Source organism: Pyrus communis, chromosome 5 (assembly GCF_963583255.1).
Source record: "Pyrus communis chromosome 5, drPyrComm1.1, whole genome shotgun sequence".
Lineage (NCBI taxonomy): Eukaryota > Viridiplantae > Streptophyta > Magnoliopsida > Rosales > Rosaceae > Pyrus > Pyrus communis.
Window position 1 is genome coordinate 17,925,973 of NC_084807.1, and position 23,964 is coordinate 17,949,936.

The 23,964-nt window shown below is 37.3% G+C and overlaps 2 protein-coding genes across 3 annotated transcripts; both read left to right on the forward strand.

Moving 5' to 3' along the window:
- Positions 1–10,656: 10,656 nt before the first annotated feature.
- LOC137734624 (K(+) efflux antiporter 2, chloroplastic-like) lies at positions 10,657–20,537 on the forward strand. 2 transcript variants are annotated; one of them, XM_068473867.1, is made up of 21 exons: positions 10,657–10,903; positions 11,220–12,984; positions 13,152–13,323; positions 13,406–13,496; positions 14,009–14,145; positions 14,259–14,318; positions 14,424–14,543; positions 15,425–15,493; positions 15,960–16,025; positions 16,142–16,231; positions 16,575–16,679; positions 16,774–16,902; positions 17,442–17,651; positions 17,993–18,142; positions 18,455–18,508; positions 18,615–18,673; positions 18,981–19,047; positions 19,126–19,302; positions 19,509–19,565; positions 19,972–20,046; positions 20,155–20,537. In XM_068473867.1, the coding sequence occupies exons 2-21, from the start codon at positions 11,318–11,320 to the stop codon at positions 20,275–20,277; spliced, it is 3,678 nt and encodes a 1,225-aa protein (XP_068329968.1). In that variant the 5' UTR covers positions 10,657–10,903; positions 11,220–11,317; the 3' UTR covers positions 20,278–20,537. The 2 variants fall into 2 exon arrangements, with proteins under 2 accessions (XP_068329968.1, XP_068329969.1); XM_068473868.1 differs by having other exon boundaries at positions 16,774–16,845.
- Positions 20,538–21,058: 521 nt separating this feature from the next.
- Positions 21,059–23,943, forward strand: LOC137734101 (bifunctional protein FolD 4, chloroplastic-like). The gene is made up of 5 exons (XM_068473383.1): positions 21,059–21,359; positions 21,545–21,870; positions 22,654–22,890; positions 22,966–23,133; positions 23,405–23,943. The coding sequence occupies exons 1-5, from the start codon at positions 21,170–21,172 to the stop codon at positions 23,573–23,575; spliced, it is 1,092 nt and encodes a 363-aa protein (XP_068329484.1). The 5' UTR covers positions 21,059–21,169; the 3' UTR covers positions 23,576–23,943.
- The last annotated feature ends 21 nt before the right edge of the window (positions 23,944–23,964 follow it).

Genomic DNA, 23,964 nt, shown 5'->3' on the forward strand with positions numbered 1-23,964 from the left:
AGGAAGGAACTCAAACAAACGCTACAACCTTGTGAGACTTGAGCCTAAACGTTCTTTGGAGAGTTATTTTCTGTGATTCTTTGTTTTCTAAAGTTGTTGCATGATCTCATTATTCCTTGCTTGGTTGCTACTTAGAATGCAATTGTATCATGATAGAACTAAATGCTAGAACTTAGATCCGTTTCATTCAAAGCATGACATTGAATTGCATAACATATATCAAGATGAAGTTGTGTAGTTGCCACCATAGCCAAATAGCCTTACTTCCCATATTTCGTATATATTAGTTTTAACCCTGTTGAGCCTCGTTTAGCCTATTTTCTTTGTTAACCACATCACCCCTTACCTAGCTTAGAGTAGGACTTTCCCATACCCTTGTTCTTGAGTATAGTGGAGCATGACTTAGAAGGAATTCTTTTTTAGTGACATTATTACAGAAAACAAGTGTGGGGGAATGGATTTTTGTGTGTATGTATGTGCCTAAATCTTAAAGGAGGCACGGAAAAAAAAAAAAATTGTGAAAGAAAAAAAAAAAGAAGAAGAAAAGAAAGAAAAAGAGTGAAAATAAGTGAGAATGGACTCACAAGTGTGATTGTTGAAGAAAGGGCCCAAAAAGTTTGAATATGGCCCTAAGTTTTGTGTGACTTCCCCTTGGGTGTTCAAAGTTGACTTCTGCGTTCTAAAGGGAATTCTAAGTGCCTAATTCAATACTTTGCTCACTATTGCTTAAAGAACGTTTGTTTTCCCTATCCTTTCATTGTTAGCCAACTCCCCAAGCCCCATTACAACCCGTGACTTCTATCTTGAGTGTTATGTGTTTCAATTTGTGGAGTTTGAACTTGGTATGAGCTTATGGTGTCACTGGTTCTCACTTCTAAGTAGTAGCATTCCATTCATGAGATCATACCTAAACATGCTTATTAACTCCAGAAATTGCTCTCTTTATGATACATATATGTGAGTGTTCGTCTACATATTTACATCAATCTCTCACATATAACTAGTGTAGGGTGTGTAGTCAGAAAATCTGTGTGAAAATAGAGTGCATTCTAATAAGGAATTGAGGAAATTCTCTAAGGCATGTTACAACATTCAAATCATGGTTTTAAAATGCTTAATTGTGAACTAGTATGTGGTGACTATGAGTAAGAATGTACTTAAGTGTAAAGATGGCTAAAATCTGTGGGAATAATGATTTTTAACTTGTCATGTGCATTGGAAATCCCTGAGACGATTGTTGGAAGGTTTAGGTTGTGTTTTACTTGTTTAGTGTCGTTTTGTTTGTTTTGTTTTACTGTTTTGCTCGAGGACGAGCAAAAGATAAGTGTGGGGGAATTTGATAGGAGCATATTTAGGCGACTTACTTAGCTTGTTTTCGTGCATTCATATTGTTAATTCATAGTTGTTTTAGTAGTTTAAGCCATTTTCGTGTGTTTTTAGGTTCATATGGCTAAGGAAGCAAAAAGATGCATTTTGGAGCATTTTGGAGCAAAATTGGACTTGGAATGGATAGCTTATGTTTGGAGCAAAAGGAATGGACGAAATTGAAGGATTCCTAATCCATTGCAGCCACATGCACCCATAATCATTCACACCTTGCAGCCACATGCATTCACTCTTCATAAATCAGCCACATGCACATTCAATCATTCACACCAAAACCTTGCACATGCAATCCCTTTAATTAATTCAACCTAGCTGTCATTGCACATGCATTCACTCTTTAACCCACATGCATTTCCACCCACATGCACTCTCATTCTTTAATCCATTCAGCCACAAGACATTATCATTGCACCACATTCAGCCATTCCATCTCCCATTTCAGATTGCATTCCAATCATTCCAACCAAATCACATGCACTCCCACCCTTTAAATCACATGCATTCCCTTCATAAATCAGCCACATGCACTCATAATCATTCAACCAACCTAGCTGTCATGTTTCCCCTTTCATCATTCCCTCACATTCTTTAATTCAGCCAACACATGCTTACACATGCATTTCCAACCCACATGCATCCTTTAATCATTCAAACATGCAGCCACATTCCCTCCTAGCTGTCATGTTCCCCCCATTTCACCTATAAATAAGCATGCATTACACCTCAATTCATTCAACACTCTTCCATTTCAGAAATTCATCCATACACACCAACAACATCCCCTTAGAATCCAAAGTGCCGTGCACATTCACCACCAGAAATCATCCCATTGCCGTGGCCTCCCCCTTCCATTTTCACCACTCCCTAAGCCATTCACACCATCAAACTATCCTTAGACCTTGTGCTACAACGAAGAGGAAGAGAAGAGTGCCTAAACGTTCATACAATTCAAGTTTGAGTTGTTGGAATGTTTAGGTGTTTCTTTGATTTCAATGTTTAATTTCAATACTCTTTGTTTTGTACGAATGAGGAATGGAAGAGAAGAGTGCCTAAACGTTCATACAATTCAAGTTTGAGTTGTTGGAATGTTTAGGTGTTTCTTTGATTCTCTTTGTTTTGTACGTATGAGGAACTAAACCCCCCTTGGCTAGGGGGGGAATTCGAAATATATGTTTATGCTTGCATTTTGATTTGATTACTTCTAATTGCGTTTCATAAGTTGTGGATTCAATTTGTTTAACCGTTTGATTGATAACTTATTTATGTATGTTTATTGAGAGTGCACGCTTAATTTTCATGCATGAATATGACGCTAGAATATAAGTGAGTTTCACCTAATAGTTATGAACTTATATTCACAAGTAGTGGAGGTTGCTTATAAACAATCGCGTTAAACGAATCCTTGGCATAAGTTTCATGCGTATTCCATAGTTATGAATGCCTCGTCGATGTTTATGATTTCCGTTGAACTTAATGATCCTTGTTGAATGTCTCTATCATGCGTATTCCATAGTTAGGGACTTTGATTAGGAATAATTTGGTTGTAATGCGTATTCCATTCAATCCAATGAATCTAGGGAAATCTGAAAGTTAATTTAAGCGGATCTAATTAACTTGGAGCATTGAGAATTCATGGTTTATTGAAATGCAATTGGAAATCGTTTTATTATGCAAGTGTAACATGTGTGGAGATGAACCCCTTGGCTAGCTTCCATTCATTCCATTTCATCAAATTCATATTTACATTCTGCTTTAATTACAATTTGTTCATTTCGTTTAATTTCGTCAAAACTCAATCCCCCTTTACTTTATTGTCCAATTTAGTTAGAAATTGTCTTAGTTTATGTTTCTAAGTGTTTTGATTCAATTTATTACATAATTTCGTCCAAATTCACCAAAGTGCTCAAAACTGCCCAGAAAGTGTTTTTAAGGCAGTTTTGAGTGTTTTGGGTGATGTTTGAGTCTTTTGGTTTGTTTTAGTGTTTTAAAGTTTAGTTTTGCATTCTTTGAGTCTAGTATAGTGTTTTATGTTGTGTTTTTACGTTTTTGAGTCAAATCCAAGTGATTAACAATCCCTCCTAATCCCCGGTCCAGAACGATCCCTACTTACATACTTACTACAATTTGACAAAAAGAGGGTTTAATTTGTGTGCGTATAATTCTCGCATCAAATACTGCCACATCCCGGGCTCGACTCCACTGTAGCACGATATTGTCCGTTTTGGGCCCCGACCACGCCCTCACGGTTTTATTTCTGAGAACTCACACAAGAACTTCTCAGTGGGTCACCCATCATGGGATTACTCTCATGTGAACTCGCTTAACTTCGGAGTTCCTACGGAACCCGAAGCCAGTGAGCTCCCAAAAGGCCTCGTGCTAGGTAGAGATGGGAATATACATACAAGGCATAGAGGATCCACTCCCCTGGGCGATGTGAATCCACCCCCCTTAGGGGCCCAACGTGCTCGTCGGCAAACCTTCGGCCAGGGATTGGCTCTGATACCAAATTGTCACATCCCAACCTGGGATGTGACAATTACTCAACCAATACTTTTTATACCATGTTTGTCACTGTTATTTCTTTTAAAATTCACTATGAATTCATACTTCTGAAAATATTTTGTTAAATACTACTAAAGTGCTATAACTTGAACTTTCATCTCAAACCATCAAATTCACTAAAATACTAAGGCAAACATTTTGATATTTTTGTACCTTTTTTTGTTAAATAATAAACCAAATTAAAATGTAAACTCAATTTCTCAATACAAGTGTAGTGTTTTTTAAGTATAAATGGGCACTTATTTATATGATATATAATAAATTTATCGAAATCTGTCTAGTCCAACTAGGCGCATAGAGTCGGCCACTTGACTAGCTCATAGCGTACCTTGATTAAAATCACCCAATGTTAGAATTTTGGATCCACTACTATACCACCACTTGAGGGTGGTAAGCAAAAATGCACAAAAAAACTGAAGTTATAACAAAGGAAATGAGAAACACACATCCCTGTTTAATTATGTCAGTTGTCTCTACTTGATTTATAGAAATAAAAAGTAGTATGTAAAAATGACACATCCCTTGTCCACTAGGACTCCGAATCGAGTTGTGCTAGCCGACACCTGGAAGGTGACGAAGCCATAAAGTGTGGTGATGTGGAATATGTGAATAAATTTAAACCTAAAAGTGCTTAAACACGAGAGTGCACTATGAGCAGAAATGAACCCATTTCACACATGACGTCAGAGCATAAATAAAATATAGTAGAGTGGATTGAAAATCATACATTCGAAGGTAATCTCCAATATCAAGACTTGCCACGAATCCTCGTCGATATGAAAACTCTGCTACTGAAACCTGGAAGGATAGAAAAAGAATAAGAGTGAGTGGGCCTAAATATAAAGCTTTAATAAAGACCTTCTAAACAATATAACCCCTCGAGGTACTACCTGTATAGTTTCTAAGAAATCATACTACATATAAGTATGAAGTCAACATTAAATCCCAGAATAATCCAAAATCACTACAAATAGGCAACAACATAATAAAATCAGGTACTCATCAATCTATGATAACCCACGAGTCGGAGTTGCCTAACGCAACATGTACGACTCATAAATCAATCTATGATAACACATGAGTCAGAGTTGCCTATCATTGCAACTTGTACGACAGTGTTGGAGTTTCCTATCATTGCAACCTGTACGACAATGTTGGAGTTGCCTATCATTGCAACCTGCACGACAGTGTCAGAGTTGCATAAAACAAAAATATAGTCATGCCATCAATCAATCATTTCGAATAACACCATAAACTCACCTGAACTTACCTACGTGTCCCGCATTCACCTTAACACTTCAAAGTATTCACAACAATTATATGTAGGTAATATGCATATGGATATGCCATAATGCAATCTAAAACTCAACCATATCATAGTATTTTAGATTATATAAATATCTATATGACATGGCATGAAATGCATAAATCAATTTAAAAGCGTTTATGGAATTATCAATCATATATATATATATATATACACGATAAAAAGGGAAGGACCCACTCACCTGAGGTCCGCGCTCCGATTCCCTAGCACGAATATTGAGACATCACGAACAATCTTCACCTAGAACAATTATTTAGTCATGTCTCAGAACTCTTATCAATAGAACACGTAACTTACATAAAACACATCCCAATGACGTTCTAGAATGATTTGACACCCATTGACCAAAAGTTAACCATCGGTGAAAAATCAACGGTAGGGTCCACAACCTTATGTAGCTCAATCCGGAAGATCTGCATCTCGGATTTCTGTTTTGTAACTTCTAAAGATCCACATTGTGCTTCTAAAACATCATACTAAAGTTTCATTACGATCCAACGGTTAGATCTCCGCCAATTGCCAATTCAAATGGCAAACATTTATTTTACAAACTTACAAATCTAATTCGGGAAGATCCGTACGTCAGATTTCCAATCCATAAGTTTTTAATATCCTCAAATATTACGTACTATATTGTATTAAAGTTTGGTGATGATCCAACGGTCGGATCGTCAATTCACATAATGTTCAAGTAGCGATCTTTATCAAAACTATGTTCAAACGATGAGATTTCATCAATTGAACTTCACCTATGGAATTGAGGTGTCAAACTTAGCTTAGAAAGGTCAAGGGATGACTCGGCTTACGCGCCGCTGTCACGCTCTGCTGCACACAGCGGTCGGCCGCCCCAATTCGTCGGAAAATTCAACTATCTCCAAAAATTCTTAAATTTTATAGAAATGAAGATCTCAAAGAGTAGAGCAAGTTTTATACCTGTTGTCAAGTCCAATTTGGCCGGGAAAGGCTCCAATTTCACTCAAACCCACCGGAACCCTAAAATGGGTGAACTTCGATTCTCCTACCTTGGTGTTCCAATCTCTACTAGTGGTTGGGTCATGTTCTTGAATCCAAGGGGAGTTGATTAAGGTTAATGGTGGGTCGTGAAACTCACCAGATTAGAGGAATCACCGTCGAGAACCTTTGGGTTCTCCGGTGAAGTTCTACCCGGTTTAGGCCTTAAAACCCTTTGATTTTTGGTGCAAATGGTAGAGGAGAGGTTGTGGAAGAGGTTGCAGGTGATGGATGGGTGTAGTTGGCCTGAAAAAATGGTGGAGATTGGCCGAAAACAACTTGGGTCACCGGCGAGTTGTGGTGTGCACGGTTTGAAGAAATGGGGAAAGGATGTTTCTCTCTCTCTCTCTCTCCTTTGATTGGTTGCTTCTCTTCTCCTATTTTTCTGATTGGTCCTTAACCTTTTATCTGATTGGTCAGTCTTCTCACAAGGTGGGAGTTTAACACTTTATAAACTAAAATATAAATAACCACTTTCAAACGTCCGTAACTATACTGTTATAATCCGGACTCACAAACGACTTCGCCTATGTGTTCGTACCAACGAGTACTACACAAATGCGCTAAAGGAATAAGTCATACGTTTCTCTAGACGATGCTCCACGGAAGTCAAAGTCTGTGCCTCTAGGGGCATTTTCATCAATTCCTCGATTAAATTAAATAAAAATGTAAATTTAGGGACGGGTTGTCACAAAAAAACTAAAAATGTTGTGAAAATAACCTCTACTCATGAAACTGCCCAACTCAACTCACCTAAAAAGGTTTTGGGTGGGTTGGTTTGTCCATTTTCTTGTATAGCAACAGATTTGGAAAACTTCGACCCAAACTTATTGGATTATCCAATAGATTAAAGTACCATCCAACCAACTCATTGATGCCCACTCCTACAGGATCGTTTATTAATCCGTAATTAGAATAAAAGGAATTGAATTGAGGAGGAGTTGGAATGATGAGGAGTTATAATTGGGTTCCTATAGAAATAGTTTACTAAAGTATTCTGGAAATCGGAGAATGAATGATAATGTTTTCAAGTAAGTTGGTTACCAGTATACCTGAATCAGAATAAATAAATTAAAAAAAAACTAATATGATTACTATTTGATGTGGGAGTTTAGACCATCTCCAACCATTTAAAATCTAAAAATTTTTACCCAAAAAATTTAGGTTTTAATCTAAAACAGCTTTTTTGCACCAACCTTTTTGATTAAATTTTTAGCCCAAGATTACTAAGGAATTAATTTAAGATATTTTTTTCTTCTTAAAAATAACTTTAAAAAAAAATTATGTAGACTATCATAATTTAATTTTATGAACATTTTAACTTGAAAATATTTGGATTTAGATAAATATTGAAAAACTAATAAACCGACACCATGAAACTTGTAGAACACTACAAAAGAATACGAAACACGTGAAAGAAAAAAAAATCTTAATTATTTTAGCCGTATCATTTAAATTTGAACCATTAAATTTTTTTTTTTTACCGTTGAATTTGGTCATATTAGATTTTAACCGCTAGATTCAATGAATTTATAAATATAAAACTAAAAAAAAAAACACATGTATGGTGGCTAGCCCACTAACCAGAAGGAGAATTTTGGCCTAAATTTGCCCCAGAAAAGAGTTTGGGGTTAAAACTCATATTTGGTCCAAGAGTTGGAACAAGTTAAGGTAGGTTTAAAACCTAAAATTTGAGTTTTACTCCAAGAATTTAAGTAGCCGAATTCTCTATTTTGAGGATTCAATTTCCGGAGTGTAGGGAGTTTGATTCCCTATTTTAAGTGGGTCTCACGTATATTTTCATTTCCAAAATGTTAATAAACACTTGAATCGGAGTGCAATTTCCATTCCTTACAATCATGTAAACAAGCCACGGAAATAGCAAATGACATGCGCCAGATTGATTCGTTAAGCTGGGGCCACCTAATAAGCTCAAATCTCTATCCTCCGTCGCTGAAGGCCTGGGGATTTTGCTGAGTTTGCAAACTTGTGAGTCGTGACGCATCATATAAGTGGCTAAAATCCAAATATATTAATATCACCACTCATGACTCATTCATCCTTCAACCGTATTTGCAGAAGATAATTACTAGTCAAGACATAAGGAAAAGTTTTATTCGTATTTTTTAAGAGTGGATTTAGCTTCATAATAGTTTAGTAATAATACGATTTAAATTTATTTTTAGAGAGATCGAATTTAATATTTTCTTACTTACAAATATAGAGGAATATCACTAAATTGTAGTATTAAGTAGTTTTAATTCACATTTAAAACATTAAACTCCTACTTACCCAAATTCCTTTAAGTACACTAGCCAGTCGTATAGAAGTACATAGATGTGTATTTGCATCATACTAATATTGCAAATTGTTAATTTCGCTCTTTTGCTTCTTTCTTTTCTTTTCTTTTCTTATAATTCTAAGAGAAAATTTGAACATTAGTTTTTCGAATATTGGCCCAGTTAGAGCTTTGGTTCATGACGTAATAATCCGTTAGCATACGGTCAATGAATTTGTCACAACATGAAACAATATTCATTTTTGGTCGCTCCATCAAAATTTTCAATTCAATTCAATATCTATCTGATCATTGGGTATCATATTATATAATCTATGTTTGAAATTTAGATTTTGAGGCAACTAATATTAATGTTGACCATGATATACCAGTTGGTGGGTTTTGAATATAATCTATGTTTGGAAAATTAATTGGAACTTAACGAATATGACATTTCAATAAGTTATGTACTTATTTGAAATGTTTAAAAATGTTGAGACCAATTTAAACTGACACGAAAAAATTGAACAATTTTAAGTACTTAATCCAAAAGATTAACGTAGTCACTTTAAAAAGAATATTATTCTATGTTATTAAAAATTCAACACCCATGCTCAAAGATTTTGAATTCATGAACCGACCGATACAATTATCTCAAATTTAGAAAATTTATTTATTAAGAAAAAAAAAACCTCTTTAAATGGGTTCGTAAGGGTAAAATTGTAATTTAACTGTAAGGGTAAATGACAAAAAATTACCTCAACTATTGGTCTGAAGACACTTTCATACCTCATCTTTTAAAAATGATAATGTCATATCTCATCGTACAAATTTGTGCCAATGTTAAATCTCCATCAGTTTTTCTGTTAAATGCTGACGTGGCCAGAGAAGGGATCCACTCACCAATCCAACTGGATTAAAAAATAATAAAATATATTTTTAATAATTAAATATTCAAAAATTAAAAAACTAAACAAATAAAAAATGTATAGGGATGCGGGCCTTCCTTTCTTCCATCCGCACCAACCCTTCTATCTCTCTTCTCTTTATCTTCTCTCGCATCTCTCTCCCACTCTAACTCCCTCTTCTCTCTGCAACCACCGGCGTCAAGGAGGAGAGCAGCGAAGAGAGGGAGGAGAAGAAGGGTCTGAAGGCGAAGAGAGCAAAGGTGGGAAGAAGATGAGGTTTTTGACGGCCGATAGGATAAGGAAATTTAGAGGTTGAGAGGAGGAGAGAGGTCAGAGGAGGGACTGGGTGGAGAGAAGGTAGGAGGGTGATGGGTGTGTAGGAGGGGAAGGGGATCTGGGTGTGGGTTTGGTATTTTTGTTTTGGTGTGGGATTTGATTGTGGGTTTGGTTTTTTTGGTTTCTTCAGTAGGGGTGGTGAAGATGGAGAAAGAGAGGCGGCGGTGGGGTGGTGAAGGAAGGTTGGGTTTGGAGGGACTAGGGGAGGGATGGGTCGGTTGGGAGGTGGTGGTGAGGGAAGGACGAGTGCGAGTGGGGAGAGGGACGGAGGAGGGAAACTGCATCCCAGAGAGAGGAGAGAGAGAAGAGAGAGAGAGGGTGGTGGAGAAATGTTGGGGGGACGGGGAAGGGTATGGTGGTTGTCGAAGAGAAGAAGAAAAAAGGTTGGTGCGGGTGGAAGGGAAGGCGAGATCCCTTAGGCCATTTTTTATTTTTTTTTAGTTTTTTAATTTTTGAATATGTAATTATTAAAAATATATTTAATTTTTTTTAATCCAGTTGGATTAGTGAGTGGGTCCCGTCTCTGGCTACATCAGCATTTAACATAAAAAGTAACATAAAAAGTAAAAGAAAAACTGACGGAAGTCTAACATTGGCACAAATTTGTAAGATGAGGTATGACATTGTCATTTTTAAAAGACGAGGTATGAAAGTGTCGTCAAATCAATAGTTGAGGTAATTTTTTTTGTAATTTACCCTAACTTTAAATATTGACAAATTTAACCATTATTTATTATTTTTTAGCGAGAATGTGGTGGTTGTGCGTGTGTGCATACATGGAGACAAAACGAAGTTGTATTTTCCTCATAGGAAAAAACAAATGTATTTGTTTGATTATTTATTTATTTTTATTTCGTTGCGAGGACGGAGGAGGCGTTTTTACATTTCCGACCTTCCAAAGAGAGAAGAGGCAGTTAGACTACTGGACTGGAAGCTGGGTTTCCATTTCCTTCTCCAGAGCAGACTGAGCGAGCCGAACCAGTACCAAAACGACGTCGTCGATTGCTTCTCGCACTTCTCAGTTCCGCCATTTTCCTCTCGAACTCCGCCTTTGGATTTCCCAGCTGTTTCCTCCAATCCGGCTCTTCGTAATAGGTAAGTCCGCCGCATGCACGCACGCACTTGCATACGTACACATCTATGTAATACGGTTGGCTGCGTCTGTCTGTAGTTATTGGAACTAATTCGTGTTCCGATTATTCTGTGTGTAAGTGTATTTGTGTGATTAGGTACGTGTGGATTTGTTTGGGATTTTGTGAATGTGAAGGAACTGGCGTGTGTGTGAACTTATGCATGTTGTGCGAGTTTACGGATTTTTGGTGGTTTTAGGGTTTAGAGCTATTCATTTTTATGAATTTATGAGTTGATTTGATGTTATTTTATTCATAGTAGATTGGATTTGTTTGGCCAGGTGTTCGTCGAAAAATCGAGTGAGGAATGAGAGTGTCAATGTGATGCTGATTGCGGTTATAGGCGTTTGACTGTGGTTTTTTAGGCTGCTGTTCGAATATGGATTTTGCGTGTAGTTTTCGGCAGCCAAATGTGTTATATGGCAGTGAAGGGGCTAGTTATAAGAGGTTGAATTGCCTTAGTAGTTCACCGATTATCTTTGGGAGTAAAGATGTTAGTTGTAACTTTCTGGGTAATTCGAGGATTGTTGTGAAAGCATGTTCAGGTAAGAAGTTGAAGAGAACTGTCTGTGTAAGTGGTTGTAGGATTTCACGTTTGACCTATAGAGAAAAAGCTGACGATCGTTTGTGGAATTTGAATCCAAAAGTGCCTTTATCTTGTAACTTTGGTAGTGTTTTCAAAGGGTCAAGAACAGTTTGGTGGTCGCGGTGTCAGAGTAATGACTCATTAGAGTATGTTAATGGAAATGGTCAGAATGTGGAATACCCAGAAGGTCATGATGAGAGCTCAGGAGTTGGGTCTGTTCATGATGCCGAGTTGAGTGATTCCAGAGAAGAGGATGGATATGAAGAACAAAAAGAAGAACCAGAGGCACCTACATTGGATGAATTGAAGGAATTGCTGCAAAATGCCATGAAAGAACTTGAAGCTGCACGACTTAATAGTGCCATGTTTGAAGAAAAGGCTCAGAGAATATCAGAAGCTGCGATATGCCTACAGGATGGAGCAGCAAATGCTTGGAATAATGTTAACTCAGCCCTTGATAGTGTCCAAGAGATTGTTCATGAAGAGACTATTGCCAAAGAAGGTGTTCAGAAAGCAAAAATAGCACTTTCATTAGCAGAGGCAAGGCTTCAGGTGGCAGTAGAATCTTTACAGGTTGCAAAAAGAGAGACCAATTCTTCTGAAATTTCACAAGAGAATGATGGGGAATATGATTTCAAAGAAGAAGAAAAAGCACTTTTGGTTGCCCAGGAAGATATTAAGGAATGCCAGGTGAATTTGGCCAACTGTGAGGCAGAGCTAATGCACTTGCATAGTAAAAAAGAGGAGTTGCAGAAGGAAGTGGACTGGTTGAATGAGGTTGCAGAGAAAGCACAGCTCAGTGCTTTGAAAGCAGAAGAGGATGTAACCAACATAATGCTTTTAGCAGAGCAAGCTGTTGCTTTTGAACTTGAAGCTGCAAAGCATGTCAACGATGCAGAAATTGCATTACAAAGAGTAGTCAAATCTATCTCCAACTCAATTGTTGACACCACAGAAAACAACCAAGGACAGGTGTTGAGTGATGATAATGCTGCTCTTGAGGAAGAGGAGATGGTAGTCCTAGGAAGTTCTGCTGATATCATTGTTGAAAGGGACAGAGATGTGGTAATTGATGGTGATTTGTTGGCTGTCAAGCCTTTGGCAGACAGCCCTTCTGACAAAATCAGCCGGAGTTTTGAAGACGCAAATGAATTTGTTGATTTGAATGATCATGAGAATGGAAAGTTAAGTCTGGATTCTCTAAAAGATGCTGATGTAGAAGCTGAAAAGTCAAAGAATGTGGTTCAAGCCAAAAAGCAGGAAACTCAGAAGGACTTGAGTAGGGAGAGTTCACCATTAAATTCTCCAAAGACATTATCGAAGAAATCTTCTCGTTTCTTTTCTGCATCTTTCTTCTCTTCTGCAGATGGGACTCCGACACCAGTTTTCCAAGGTCTGATGGAGTATGTAAGGAAGCAATGGTCAATGCTGGTTGTTGGGATGTTCCTATTTGCAGTAGGGTATGTAGTGTTTTTTCTACTTGTTATTTCGTTTATTACTTTGCCTTGTTTTCCCCTCTTCAAAAGGGTTTTCTTTTAAAAAAAATCCTGCTCTTGTAATGGTTATACGGGGTGTGACGTGTGAGCCTTGTCTTGCTTTGACCTCAAGATGTTGAAATTGATCACAGGCTCACGTTTTATGCTAATCGAGTGGAAAGGGCCACACAACTGTTACAACAGCCAGACGTCATCACCACTAGTATTGAAGAAGTTTCCTCAACTGCGAAACCTCTAGTTCGAGAATTACAGAAACTCCCTAGAAGAATTAAAAAACTAATTGATATGATTCCTCATCAAGAGGTGTGTTGCCTAACAAAATTTTTATTTTGGTCTAACGTCTATCATAATTTCAACTTTCTGATCCGTTCCATCTTTTTCTCAGGTGAATGAGGAGGAAGCTTCTCTTTTTGACATGTTATGGTTATTGTTAGCAAGTGTGATATTTGTGCCTGTATTTCAAAGAATTCCTGGAGGTAACTGAATCTCTATAGCTTTAATTTCTATTTCACACTTGTTGGGTTTTTTGTCATTTCAAATATAGGCGAGTAGTATTTTCTAGTTGGTTTTGGTTATAGAATTGAATTACTTTTTAAGCTTTAGAATATAAACCATAAAGTTCGGAGTTCCACCAACCAAACACTGAACTTTTAATGTGTGGATTAGCTATATGCCTTTCTACTGGTTTTTTTTTTTTTTTTTTTTTTTTTTTTGCTTCCTTGTCATATGCCTTTCACTTTCTTGTCATATACCTTTTTATAATCTAGACTTACATTTAGCCAACCTCCGTACTGCATCACCCCACCCTATTACACTTTCTTGAACTTAGCTAAAGTAAGTTTCATTAAGAGGGTAATTCTATTGGATTTGATCACAAGTTGACAAAATACGTTTTGGTTCTTTTCCACATCACACCATCATATCATAACTGCCTGGGCTTATAATGCCATTTCACTGATGGGTATCATCTGTCTTTTGCTATCTTTAGGCAGTCCTGTTCTTGGGTACTTAGCTGCTGGCATCTTGATTGGGCCTTATGGCCTTTCTATTATTCGTCATGTACATGGGACAAAGGCAATTGCTGAATTTGGGGTTGTTTTCTTGCTGTTCAACATTGGCCTCGAGGTGGAGTGGACAAATTGGACATATTGCTATTTCAATTTGATCAAAAGAAAATATTATGCTTAGTTTGAATTACAATGAGGAAAATTAACAAGACTCTGGTTTGCATTTTTTAGCTTTCTGTTGAAAGGTTGAGTTCAATGAAGAAATACGTATTTGGATTAGGCTCTGCTCAGGTGATTTACTCATACTCGTTTCGGCCTGGTCATTAGTAAGATTTTCTGTATTGGTAGTGAGAAACAAGTTTTCTATCAGTTTGTTAATATGCATAACCAATGCAGGTTTTGGTGACAGCTGTTGTTATTGGTGTGGTTGCTCATTATGTTTGTGGGCTGCCTGGTCCTGCTGCAATAGTAATTGGCAATGGTCTGGCTTTATCATCCACTGCAGTTGTTCTGCAGGTAATGATTGGCTTTGTTTATTTGCTCATTCAAAATGTAATTATATGGGTAGATAGATGATGAAATACAATATTGAGTATCTGGATATGTTCAATACAGATATATTCAGTTACTAAGTGGTTTTTGGACCTTATAATAATTACAAAATTCATGATAACTATGATGAAGTGGGTAACTACTGTGGAAATTTTCCTTCTTTGAGAAAAAAAAAATTGAAAAAAAAAAAGCCTTGTTCTCTTGGAAAGGGGTCTGGGGTGTGAATGTTCCAGTAAAAGCAGCCTTCTTCATGTGAGAACTGAGAAGCGGCTCACCATAACAGTTTAATTATTGATGGTTTGTGGGTTAGAGGCACAATATTGGTGAGTAGGTATTGTTTGTGTCAAACGCAGCAGGCCAGCACAAAGAATGATTTAATTCTTCTGCATTGTTCAGTGGCTTCAAAATACTGGTTTTTATCCTATATACGTTTAGTATTTCTTGTAGTTCAGTTTCTGGTTCTCCATCAGGTTGACATGTTTAGTTCGTTAGAAGCACAATAGAGCAGTGTGTATATTGTTCATCATGTGTGGATTCTGGTGTGGTGGTCAGAGTGGTACGTAAGAACTTTTGAAGAAGAGGAATCCTATGATTATTTAAGGATGTTTGAGTGGATGACAATGAAATCGAGTTTTTTTGTTTTGTTTTGTTCTTCCTAGATTTCTTGCTTGATCTTATTTTAGTCTATCCATGTTATTTATGGTTTCTGTTCATGGGTTGCACTTCTCTGCACTTTTTTCCCAATAATTTAATTTTTTTTTTTTTTATAAGAAAAGACTGCAAGAGCCTTCTAATGAATATTGTTTTGACAGGCAAGTAATTAATATGCTTCAACTTATTTTCAGGTCTTGCAAGAGCGGGGTGAGAGCACTTCGCGTCATGGCCGTGCTACGTTTTCTGTCCTACTTTTCCAGGTCACTTTGAATTTTAAAAAACATGTCAAGGGTCCATTGGTTTCAAAAGAATTCATTTTCTGGAAAATGACTCGGTACATTTTTTAATATATTAATGGCATATTTGGTTGAATTGAATGTCAAACTTAGAGTTTGTGGTCTAGTTGGATCAACTAAACATCTTGACTCATGCTGACACATAGATCCATGATTTTAGAGTCCTTACATTTGCATCTTTACAGTGAGCAATTATGGTAGGGTCATCAGCTTCAGCAATGCATACCCATCAGAGCTTTAAATTTAGTGCATGGTTAAGTGATGTTATGGTTACGTACTATGTGTTGATTCTTGGCAATTAAATTGCTACCCGTTCCATCATTATTTTAGGCTTTTCTTTGCACCTCTGGTTATTTCATATCATCTAGGTTTGTTTCACAAATCATTGAACTAAATTAGTTACATTACTCACTTTTTGGTTAATTTTCAGGATTTGGCTGTTGTGGTTTTGCTGATTCTTATACCTCTGATTTCACCAAATTCATCCAAAGGAGGGGTAATACTACTTATCCTCTCCCCTTGCTGTTGAGAATCTAATCGTTGTTCACAACTTCAGAGCCAAACATGCTACTTATTTTTATGATACTAAGTAACTTCGTCTTCTACTTGTAGATTGGTTTTCAAGCCATTGCTGAAGCTCTTGGACTTGCTGCTGTAAAGGCAGCAGTTGCCATCACGGCCATAATTGCTGGTGGACGCTTGGTAAGTCTTTGTACATCCAAAACTTTCGAGAATTATGTCAATGAAATGGGTGAATTCCCAGGAAAAGTAACTGCACGGTTGGTTTAGGCATTTACAGTTGAAGCTTCAAATGGTTCAACAGACTACCTAGTCTCCATTGTTGCAATCTTGATTGAAATGCTAAACCATGTTCTCTTAGAGTAAAGGACTGTGAGGAGAGGAAACATATATTTCATATTGCTTGAGAAAACAAGTTTGGAACGTTTTCCAATTTTTTTACAAGCTCTGTTGTTTTATCTCATCAAGTTCTTTTCAGAGTTAAGTTTGTGTGTTGAACATAATGTTTCTTTTTGTGGTTTTGCAGCTGCTTCGACCAATTTATAGGCAAATTGCAGAAAATCAAAATGCAGAAATATTTTCCGCCAATACTTTGCTTGTTATTCTAGGAACAAGTCTTCTCACTGCCAGGGTAGATTGTGCATTCTATGTCTTTTAGTTAATTTATTTTTGGGTCGTTCCTGAGAGTTACAAAGTTTTGTGCTTTTCTTTTGTCTCTTGAATAGGCTGGACTATCCATGGCATTGGGAGCATTTTTGGCTGGTTTGCTTCTTGCAGAAACTGAATTTTCTTTACAGGTTGAGTCAGATATTGCTCCATATCGTGGTCTTCTACTGGGCCTCTTCTTTATGACGGTATGTGGTTTCTGGTGGCAATTGTTTGAGGTTGAATTGAGAGAATAATTGAGAAATAGAGAGGGAAGACCTTCCCCCAAAACTACTTTTTGTTCAAAAACAGAAAAGAAACCCCTGACATAGTCAGTCCACTCTCGGGTTGATCGTACATGTCTTTAATTGGTTGGGATGTCAATCCATGATTTCCTAGCATTTCTTTCCATACCACCTCAAGAATTTTGAACAAATATTACATACCGTAATCTAAAAGTGAGTCATAAAGTGTCACTCTTTCTGTAATGTTAGATGATACTGCTTGTAAGAAACAGTTCTCTGTGATTGCTTGAAATGGATTTTCTTCTGGATTATATGATATCAAGGAAACTTAGCGGATTGTTTAAAACGAAATTATCCAATTTCTAATTTAGAGAAGGATGTTACTTGAGTTCTTGACTTTGAAGTTGTTTTTAATTTTAGTCAAATGATCCTGTCAGTCTATTGTCTTTACAATGTCGCTCTTATATCTGCAATTTGTAACAACTATTTTTATGGGTTTTCAGGTTGGAATGTCTATTGATCCGAAACTTCTTCTTTCAAACTTCCCGGTTATAGCTGGATCATTAGGACTTCTGATTGGTGGCAAATCCTTATTGGTTGGTTTGATTGGCAAACTGTTTGGCGTTTCAATAATATCTGCAATAAGAGTTGGTCTTCTTCTTGCTCCTGGTGGAGAGTTTGCATTTGTTGCATTTGGTGAAGCTGTTAATCAGGTTGATTCCTTTAGCCGTTGATAGTGCTTCTGAGAATTGCTGGTTTGCATATAGCAGCTATAAAAATTTACCAAGTTTATATGGTCTTTTTGGTGTTTATTTCGTACAAGTAATGTAGTTGTGGATAGTAGCCTTCTTTTAATGCATTAAAGGTGTTAACCAATATTACAAATTAAGATTCATAATGTTAAGTTGACAGGGTAAAAACAATACTGAATGTTTTTATTAAATTGCTATTGAAAATTGACTAACTACTTTGCTAGTTGGTGTTATATGCAGCTTTATGTCTTCTCAGCCATTCTGCAATGTTAGAAGTATCGTATTAACTGTGGCATCTGCAGGGAATAATGACTCCTCAGTTATCATCTTTGCTCTTCCTTGTCGTTGGAATTTCAATGGCCATCACACCATGGCTAGCTGCTGGAGGGCAGTTAATTGCATCTCGTTTTGAGGTGCATGACGTTCGAAGTTTACTACCAGTTGAGAGTGAGGTAAAATGCCTGACGAAGATGTACTGTTGTCACTCTTGATGCTCTGCCTAGACTTATTGTTAAAAAGCATTGTCTCCCACCCAGAAAATCCTTTTAATTAGAATCTACAACATTATATTTCCCTGTTTATTTAGGAAATTGATTAGCATATAATAACTGCAACTATGCACTTGATATTTGTTAATTCTTATTTTCTTGTTGTTTAGGTTGTGTTGGAAATGAAACAAATATAATTCTTCATTAATCCTCGACTTTTTTTGGCAATTACTATTTACTGATAATTGGTGCCTCTTGGATTGCTTACATTTTCAGACGGATGATTTACAAGGTCATATAATCCTCTGTGGATTTGGGCGAGTTGGCCAGGTTGTAAAAAATTGCAGCTATCATACAATTAATTCTAAATTTTTCAAGCTTTTACATGTATTTGTACCGTTTGTAATTTGTTTTTTCCCTCCCTTTTTATTTTCAGATAATTGCGCAGCTTCTTTCTGAGAGTCTAATTCCATTTGTAGCTCTTGATGTGAGGAGGTAATCTTGAGGACATTTCGGAATTTTCTTTATAATTGATATTTCTAGAATTACTACTTTGGATGTTTACATGTTAGTTTCATGTGTATTTAACAACTTCATGTTAGTCTAGTTTGTCTGTACATCTCAACGGATGGTTTTTGGAGTTTATTTGTGTTCTTAGCCAGTACCAAGGATGTGATAACAATAAAGGAGTATATTTCAAGACCTGAAAATCTTTGGAATGGTTGTTCTCCAGAATTAGGGTTATAATTCTGCAAAACACTGCAACTCATAATGCCTCGTTATTTTGTTCTTTGTTGTTCAGTGATAGAGTGGCAGTCGGACGCTCGCTGGACCTTCCAGTCTACTTTGGAGATGCTGGTAGCCGAGAGGTATGTACAATAAGTTGAAATTATAGTTATTTCATATGCGAGTTTATGATTTGAAAATGCTTTCTACCCCATGAGTAGGTGCTCCACAAAGTTGGTGCTGAAAGAGCATGCGCTGCAGCAATCACTTTAGATTCTCCTGGTGCAAACTATAGAACTGTTTGGGCTCTGAGCAAGTATTTCCCTAACGTGAAAACTTTTGTTCGTGCTCATGATGTTGATCATGGTCTTAATTTGGAGAAGGCTGGGGCTACAGCGGTAATAGTTTTATGCCTGTTCTTAATATGCTTTCTGTTGCCTGTACCTGTCCAAAGTAATTTAATGGATTAGTATATTATTTTATATATTCTTAAGCAAGATTTTCTGTAATGACGAATGAGTGGCTTAAAAATTGGAATGTTTACTTATAGGTTATCTATCATGCGTCGCATTCATGAGTTGACTAATTCTCACGAAACTTGCAGGTTGTCCCAGAGACCTTGGAACCTAGTCTACAGTTGGCAGCTGCTGTTCTAGCTCAGGTAAATTAGTTGATTGTCGATATTTCTTTTGACTTCCATCTAGATGTAAGGATCTAACAGTTGGGACTCTAGTGATCTCAAATTGCACCTCTTTTTAAGCATCATAAGCCAATGCCGTTGGGAGAAAAGACATTAACCCACATAGTATATCATCGAGCAGAGATTGGTTGAATGGGTCATGTAATTGGCGAGAGCGTGGTTTTATTTCCATAAATTTGTACATTTCATCATTAGATGGCCATCGTGGTGGATTCTTTTTGCTGTATTGTCTTCAAATGCTCAACAGCTTTGCCCACATTCTTCTTTTCTTGTTTTTAAACTTGACATTGCAGTTTTATGATTGTAACATTGTTTTCGCTGGAAGTGTCTAACATCATCGTCTCCTCTTATTTTATCTCCTCCGCAGGCTAAGCTACCCATGTCAGAGATCGCATCAACAATCAATGCGTATAGGTCCCGTCACCTTGCTGAGCTAACTGAGGTACTCCACGTTTAATTTATCTCATCGTCTTCTCCTTTTGTTTTATTTTATTCTATTTCTCTTCATCCCGATACTTGAGGTAATCGTATTTATGTTTTTCTTCTACAGTTATGTGAAACTAGCGGCAGTTCTCTTGGCTACGGGTTTTCTCGAATGATGAGTAAACCCAAAACTCCAACTCCGGATTCCACAGATGAGAACCAGTTCACTGAAGGAACACTGGCAATCTAGATGGTGGCACTGGCAAGCACGGTAAATGATAAAGGGAAAATGTAGAAACAGCTCGACAACTGTATAGCAGATTACTTCTTCGATTTTGGACCCGAAACGGAAACTACTCATCTTTTAAAGGGTATACATTGTACAGAAAATACACCGAAGAGGCAATCAATAGCAAACAGTTGGCTGACAAACTTTTGTTCGATAAACTTTGTTGAACAAACCTATATTCTTGATGCATCCTTCTGTCTGAAGGCACCACCATTAGTTCGTGTTTCTTTATTTTCCGGACGAAAGTACATTGTTATGCGGTTTATGGCTTTGCGGACTGTAGAGCGAAAATTATGTAACATTAAATGATTCGAAAAATCAACGCATGAGATTAAAAATAAAAAAATGAAAATAATAATTGTAAAAATTAAATTTAACATTTGTAATATTGAAACCACGTCAAAAAATTATGCATTTTTTCTTTTAATTTATATATATATATTTTTTTTTGGAGAAACGAAATTATTTGAGATGGGTTTAGTTTTATAATGGATTAACAATAATATGATTCAAATTCGTCAACGAGAATCGAACCTAAAACCTTACTTACAAGTAAATAATTTGTTCATGCAAGCATAATTTGTTCCTTCTTTAGAATGGGGTGTGATATCCTTATCTTTTTTTACTTCTCACACATTCCTTATGAATTTATGTTTTTTTTATTTTCTTTAACTATGTGTACAAGATGTAAAAAGAAGAGTGTGGACACCCCTTCAGAATTTCACCGCACTGTTTTTCTACTCTTTGTGACACACAGCTAAAAGCCTAAAACCCCAAAAGGGTTTTTTGAAGTTTGATCATAACGTACCGAAAACTCCTATGTTCTTCATCTCGTTGTCTGGTAAAACATCAGATGGCTTCGATGGTATTCACGGACTGCTCCTCCACCACCACGCCTCGCCTCCTCCCCTTTCGGCGGAACCCCCTCTTCCACCGCAACCACGGCGCCGTTTTCCTTCGCCCCCTCGTAAATCCTAGCTCCCCTAGACGCCTCTCCCTGCACTCCTCCTCCACTTCTTCTTCGCCGTCTCCGTCGCCCACCGGTACGCCTTTCTTCCCTCTCATACATACCTAATTGGAGTTTTGTTGTAAGAGTGTAATTAACTGTTTGAGAGTGTATTTGTTTCCCTGACGCATTTCATCGAACACGTAGAGGGCTATGAATAAAACCTTGGCAGCATTCTAAAAGCAATTTCTGTAATTTGGTTGTTGAATTTCCATTTTGCAGTTTCCTTGGCCACTGAAGCATCGGCAAAAGTGATCGATGGGAAAGCCATTGCGAAGCAAATCAGAGATGAGATCAATGCAGAAGTGTCGAAGATGAAGGATGCAATTGGCATTGTTCCGGGTTTGGCAGTTATTCTTGTTGGGGACAGGAAGGACTCTGCCACTTATGTGCGCAACAAGAAGAAAGCTTGTGAGTCCGTGGGTATTAATTCTTTCGAAGTGCGCTTGCCTGAGGATTCCCCGGAACAAGAAGTGCTCAACTCCATCGCGGGGTTCAATGATGATCCTTCAGTTCATGGCATCCTTGTGCAGCTACCCCTGCCTTCTGTATGCTTCTAAATTCCAATTTTGCTTTCCCTTTGTGAAATCATGTTTCAGTCATAATAGAAATAACTAGTTATTCAAACGTTTTAAAGTTAAATCACCAATTTTGCATAATTTCAAGCTCTTTAGTATATTCAATTTCGCCAATATCCTTGTTTAGAAAATAGAGAACTGCTGGTCATGGAGGTTGGTGTTGTAGGGCTCGTTTGGAAGTGCTTTTAAAATGACTAGAAGCGCTTTTGGTGAAATTGATTTTGGGTTCCAGACGCATTTTAAGTGCTTTTTGGAAGAAGGACCAGATATGTGCTTCTTCTAGGAAGCACTTAAAGTGCTTTCCAGGATTCACTTGGATTTTTACTAAGAATTAGTTTCAAAAACATTTTCACCAAAAACACTTTCAATCATTTTAAAAACACATCCAAACGAGCCCTTAGTTTCTTGAGAATGATTGACTTTGTTGACTGTTGCCGATGGAACTCTAGGTTGTTTTGCTATGTGGCTTCAGGGCTTATTCATTTTAATATTTCCTTGGGGATTTCGTCATATACACGTTTTGTGTACTTAGCTATGAATTAGATAAGGACATGTTGGTTCCCCATTGATTTGCCTCCCTTGTGTCCTCATTTTGTCATTAAAACATGAGTCATACGGGATGTATGTGGAGTTCTGTATAACTTTTCACGACCATGGAAATGCAGATGAATTTGCAAACTTATTATAACTGCATTTGTTCCGTCATGATTTCTGACTAACCAGTCTAATTGTTTTTCATGTGTATGTTTCCAGCATATGAATGAGCAAAACATCTTAAATGCTGTTAGCATTGAGAAAGACGTGGATGGGTTTCACCCGCTAAATATTGGCCGTCTTGCCATGCGTGGTAGGGACCCCTTGTTTGTTCCTTGCACGCCAAAAGGATGCATAGAGTTGTTGCATAGATATGGCATCCCTATCAAGGGAAAGAGAGCTGTTGTAATTGGCCGGAGCAATATTGTTGGGATGCCAGCTGCTTTATTGTTGCAGGTGACATTTCAGTTGACTTAGTTATAAGTTATTTGTTTCGCTTCTTGAGTTAACGTAATATGCATGTGCTGGTAGAGGGAAGATGCTACAATCAGCATAGTCCATTCCCGAACCAAGAATCCTGAGGAGATCACAAGACAAGCGGATATTATAATCTCTGCTGTGGGGCAACCAAATATGGTGAGGGGCAGCTGGATCAAACCTGGTGCAGTAATTATTGATGTCGGAATCAATCCAGTTGAGGTGAGGAATGCTTTGTTAATACTCCCTTCTATCGTGCATTGACAATTAGTCCCGAAGTACATCTTTCCCTTTCTCTACTTCAACTTTGTTAAATTTGTTGTTGATTTTCCTCAAGATTTGTGAACGAAATGAAGCACTGACTTTGTTATTAGAGAATTTTCAATATCAGAGTTCTGAAAAATTGAGATTAGATGATTCGGTCATGCCATGTTGATGTTTGTCTCTGATTCAAGGTAATAGGTTTTGAGTTCGTTGTGTGTATTTTTTACAGGATGAAAAGAATCCTCGAGGTTATCGGCTGGTTGGAGATGTGTGTTACGAGGAGGCCAGCCAGATTGCTTCAGCAATTACTCCAGTTCCCGGGGGAGTGGGTCCAATGACAATAGCAATGCTTCTCTCCAATACTCTCGTATCAGCAAAAAGAATACACAACTTCCAGTAAGATGTTCAAAATTACTGTTGTGAGTCCAATTCAGTTGGAGAAGCCATCTTAACCTACCTAGATCCAAGCAACTGTTCTTTTTTTTTGTTTTTTTTATTTTGTATCGGGAGTTCGTTTCCTTTGTGCACTTATCGGTTGTGAGAGCTGGTTCATCATTTTCCCAGTCAAACGAGCGAAGGCCAAGCCTTTGTGCACTTTCCGGTTGTGAGAGGTGTTCATCATTTTCCCGGTTAAACGAGCGAAGGCAGGAACTGCTGTGTGTCATCTGATAAAAATCCTGTTAAGGCATCCTCTCTACGCATTAGTAGAGATGAGGTTTGCAGACTGAATGTAATAAGTGAAATCTTATTAACTTTCGTGTTTAAATCTTTGCAAGTGCCGCATTCAAC

Coding starts and splice junctions, on each gene's coding strand:
- LOC137734101 (XM_068473383.1), top strand. CDS start 21,170: ATGGCTTCGATGGTATTCACGGACTGCTCCTCCACCACCACGCCTCGC. Junction 21,360..21,544: donor GCCGTCTCCGTCGCCCACCG/GTACGCCTTTCT, acceptor TCCATTTTGCAG/TTTCCTTGGCCACTGAAGCA. Junction 22,891..22,965: donor CAGCTGCTTTATTGTTGCAG/GTGACATTTCAG, acceptor ATGTGCTGGTAG/AGGGAAGATGCTACAATCAG.
- LOC137734624 (XM_068473867.1), top strand. CDS start 11,318: ATGGATTTTGCGTGTAGTTTTCGGCAGCCAAATGTGTTATATGGCAGT. Junction 14,319..14,423: donor TTGGATTAGGCTCTGCTCAG/GTGATTTACTCA, acceptor TAACCAATGCAG/GTTTTGGTGACAGCTGTTGT. Junction 19,048..19,125: donor GAGATGCTGGTAGCCGAGAG/GTATGTACAATA, acceptor CCCCATGAGTAG/GTGCTCCACAAAGTTGGTGC.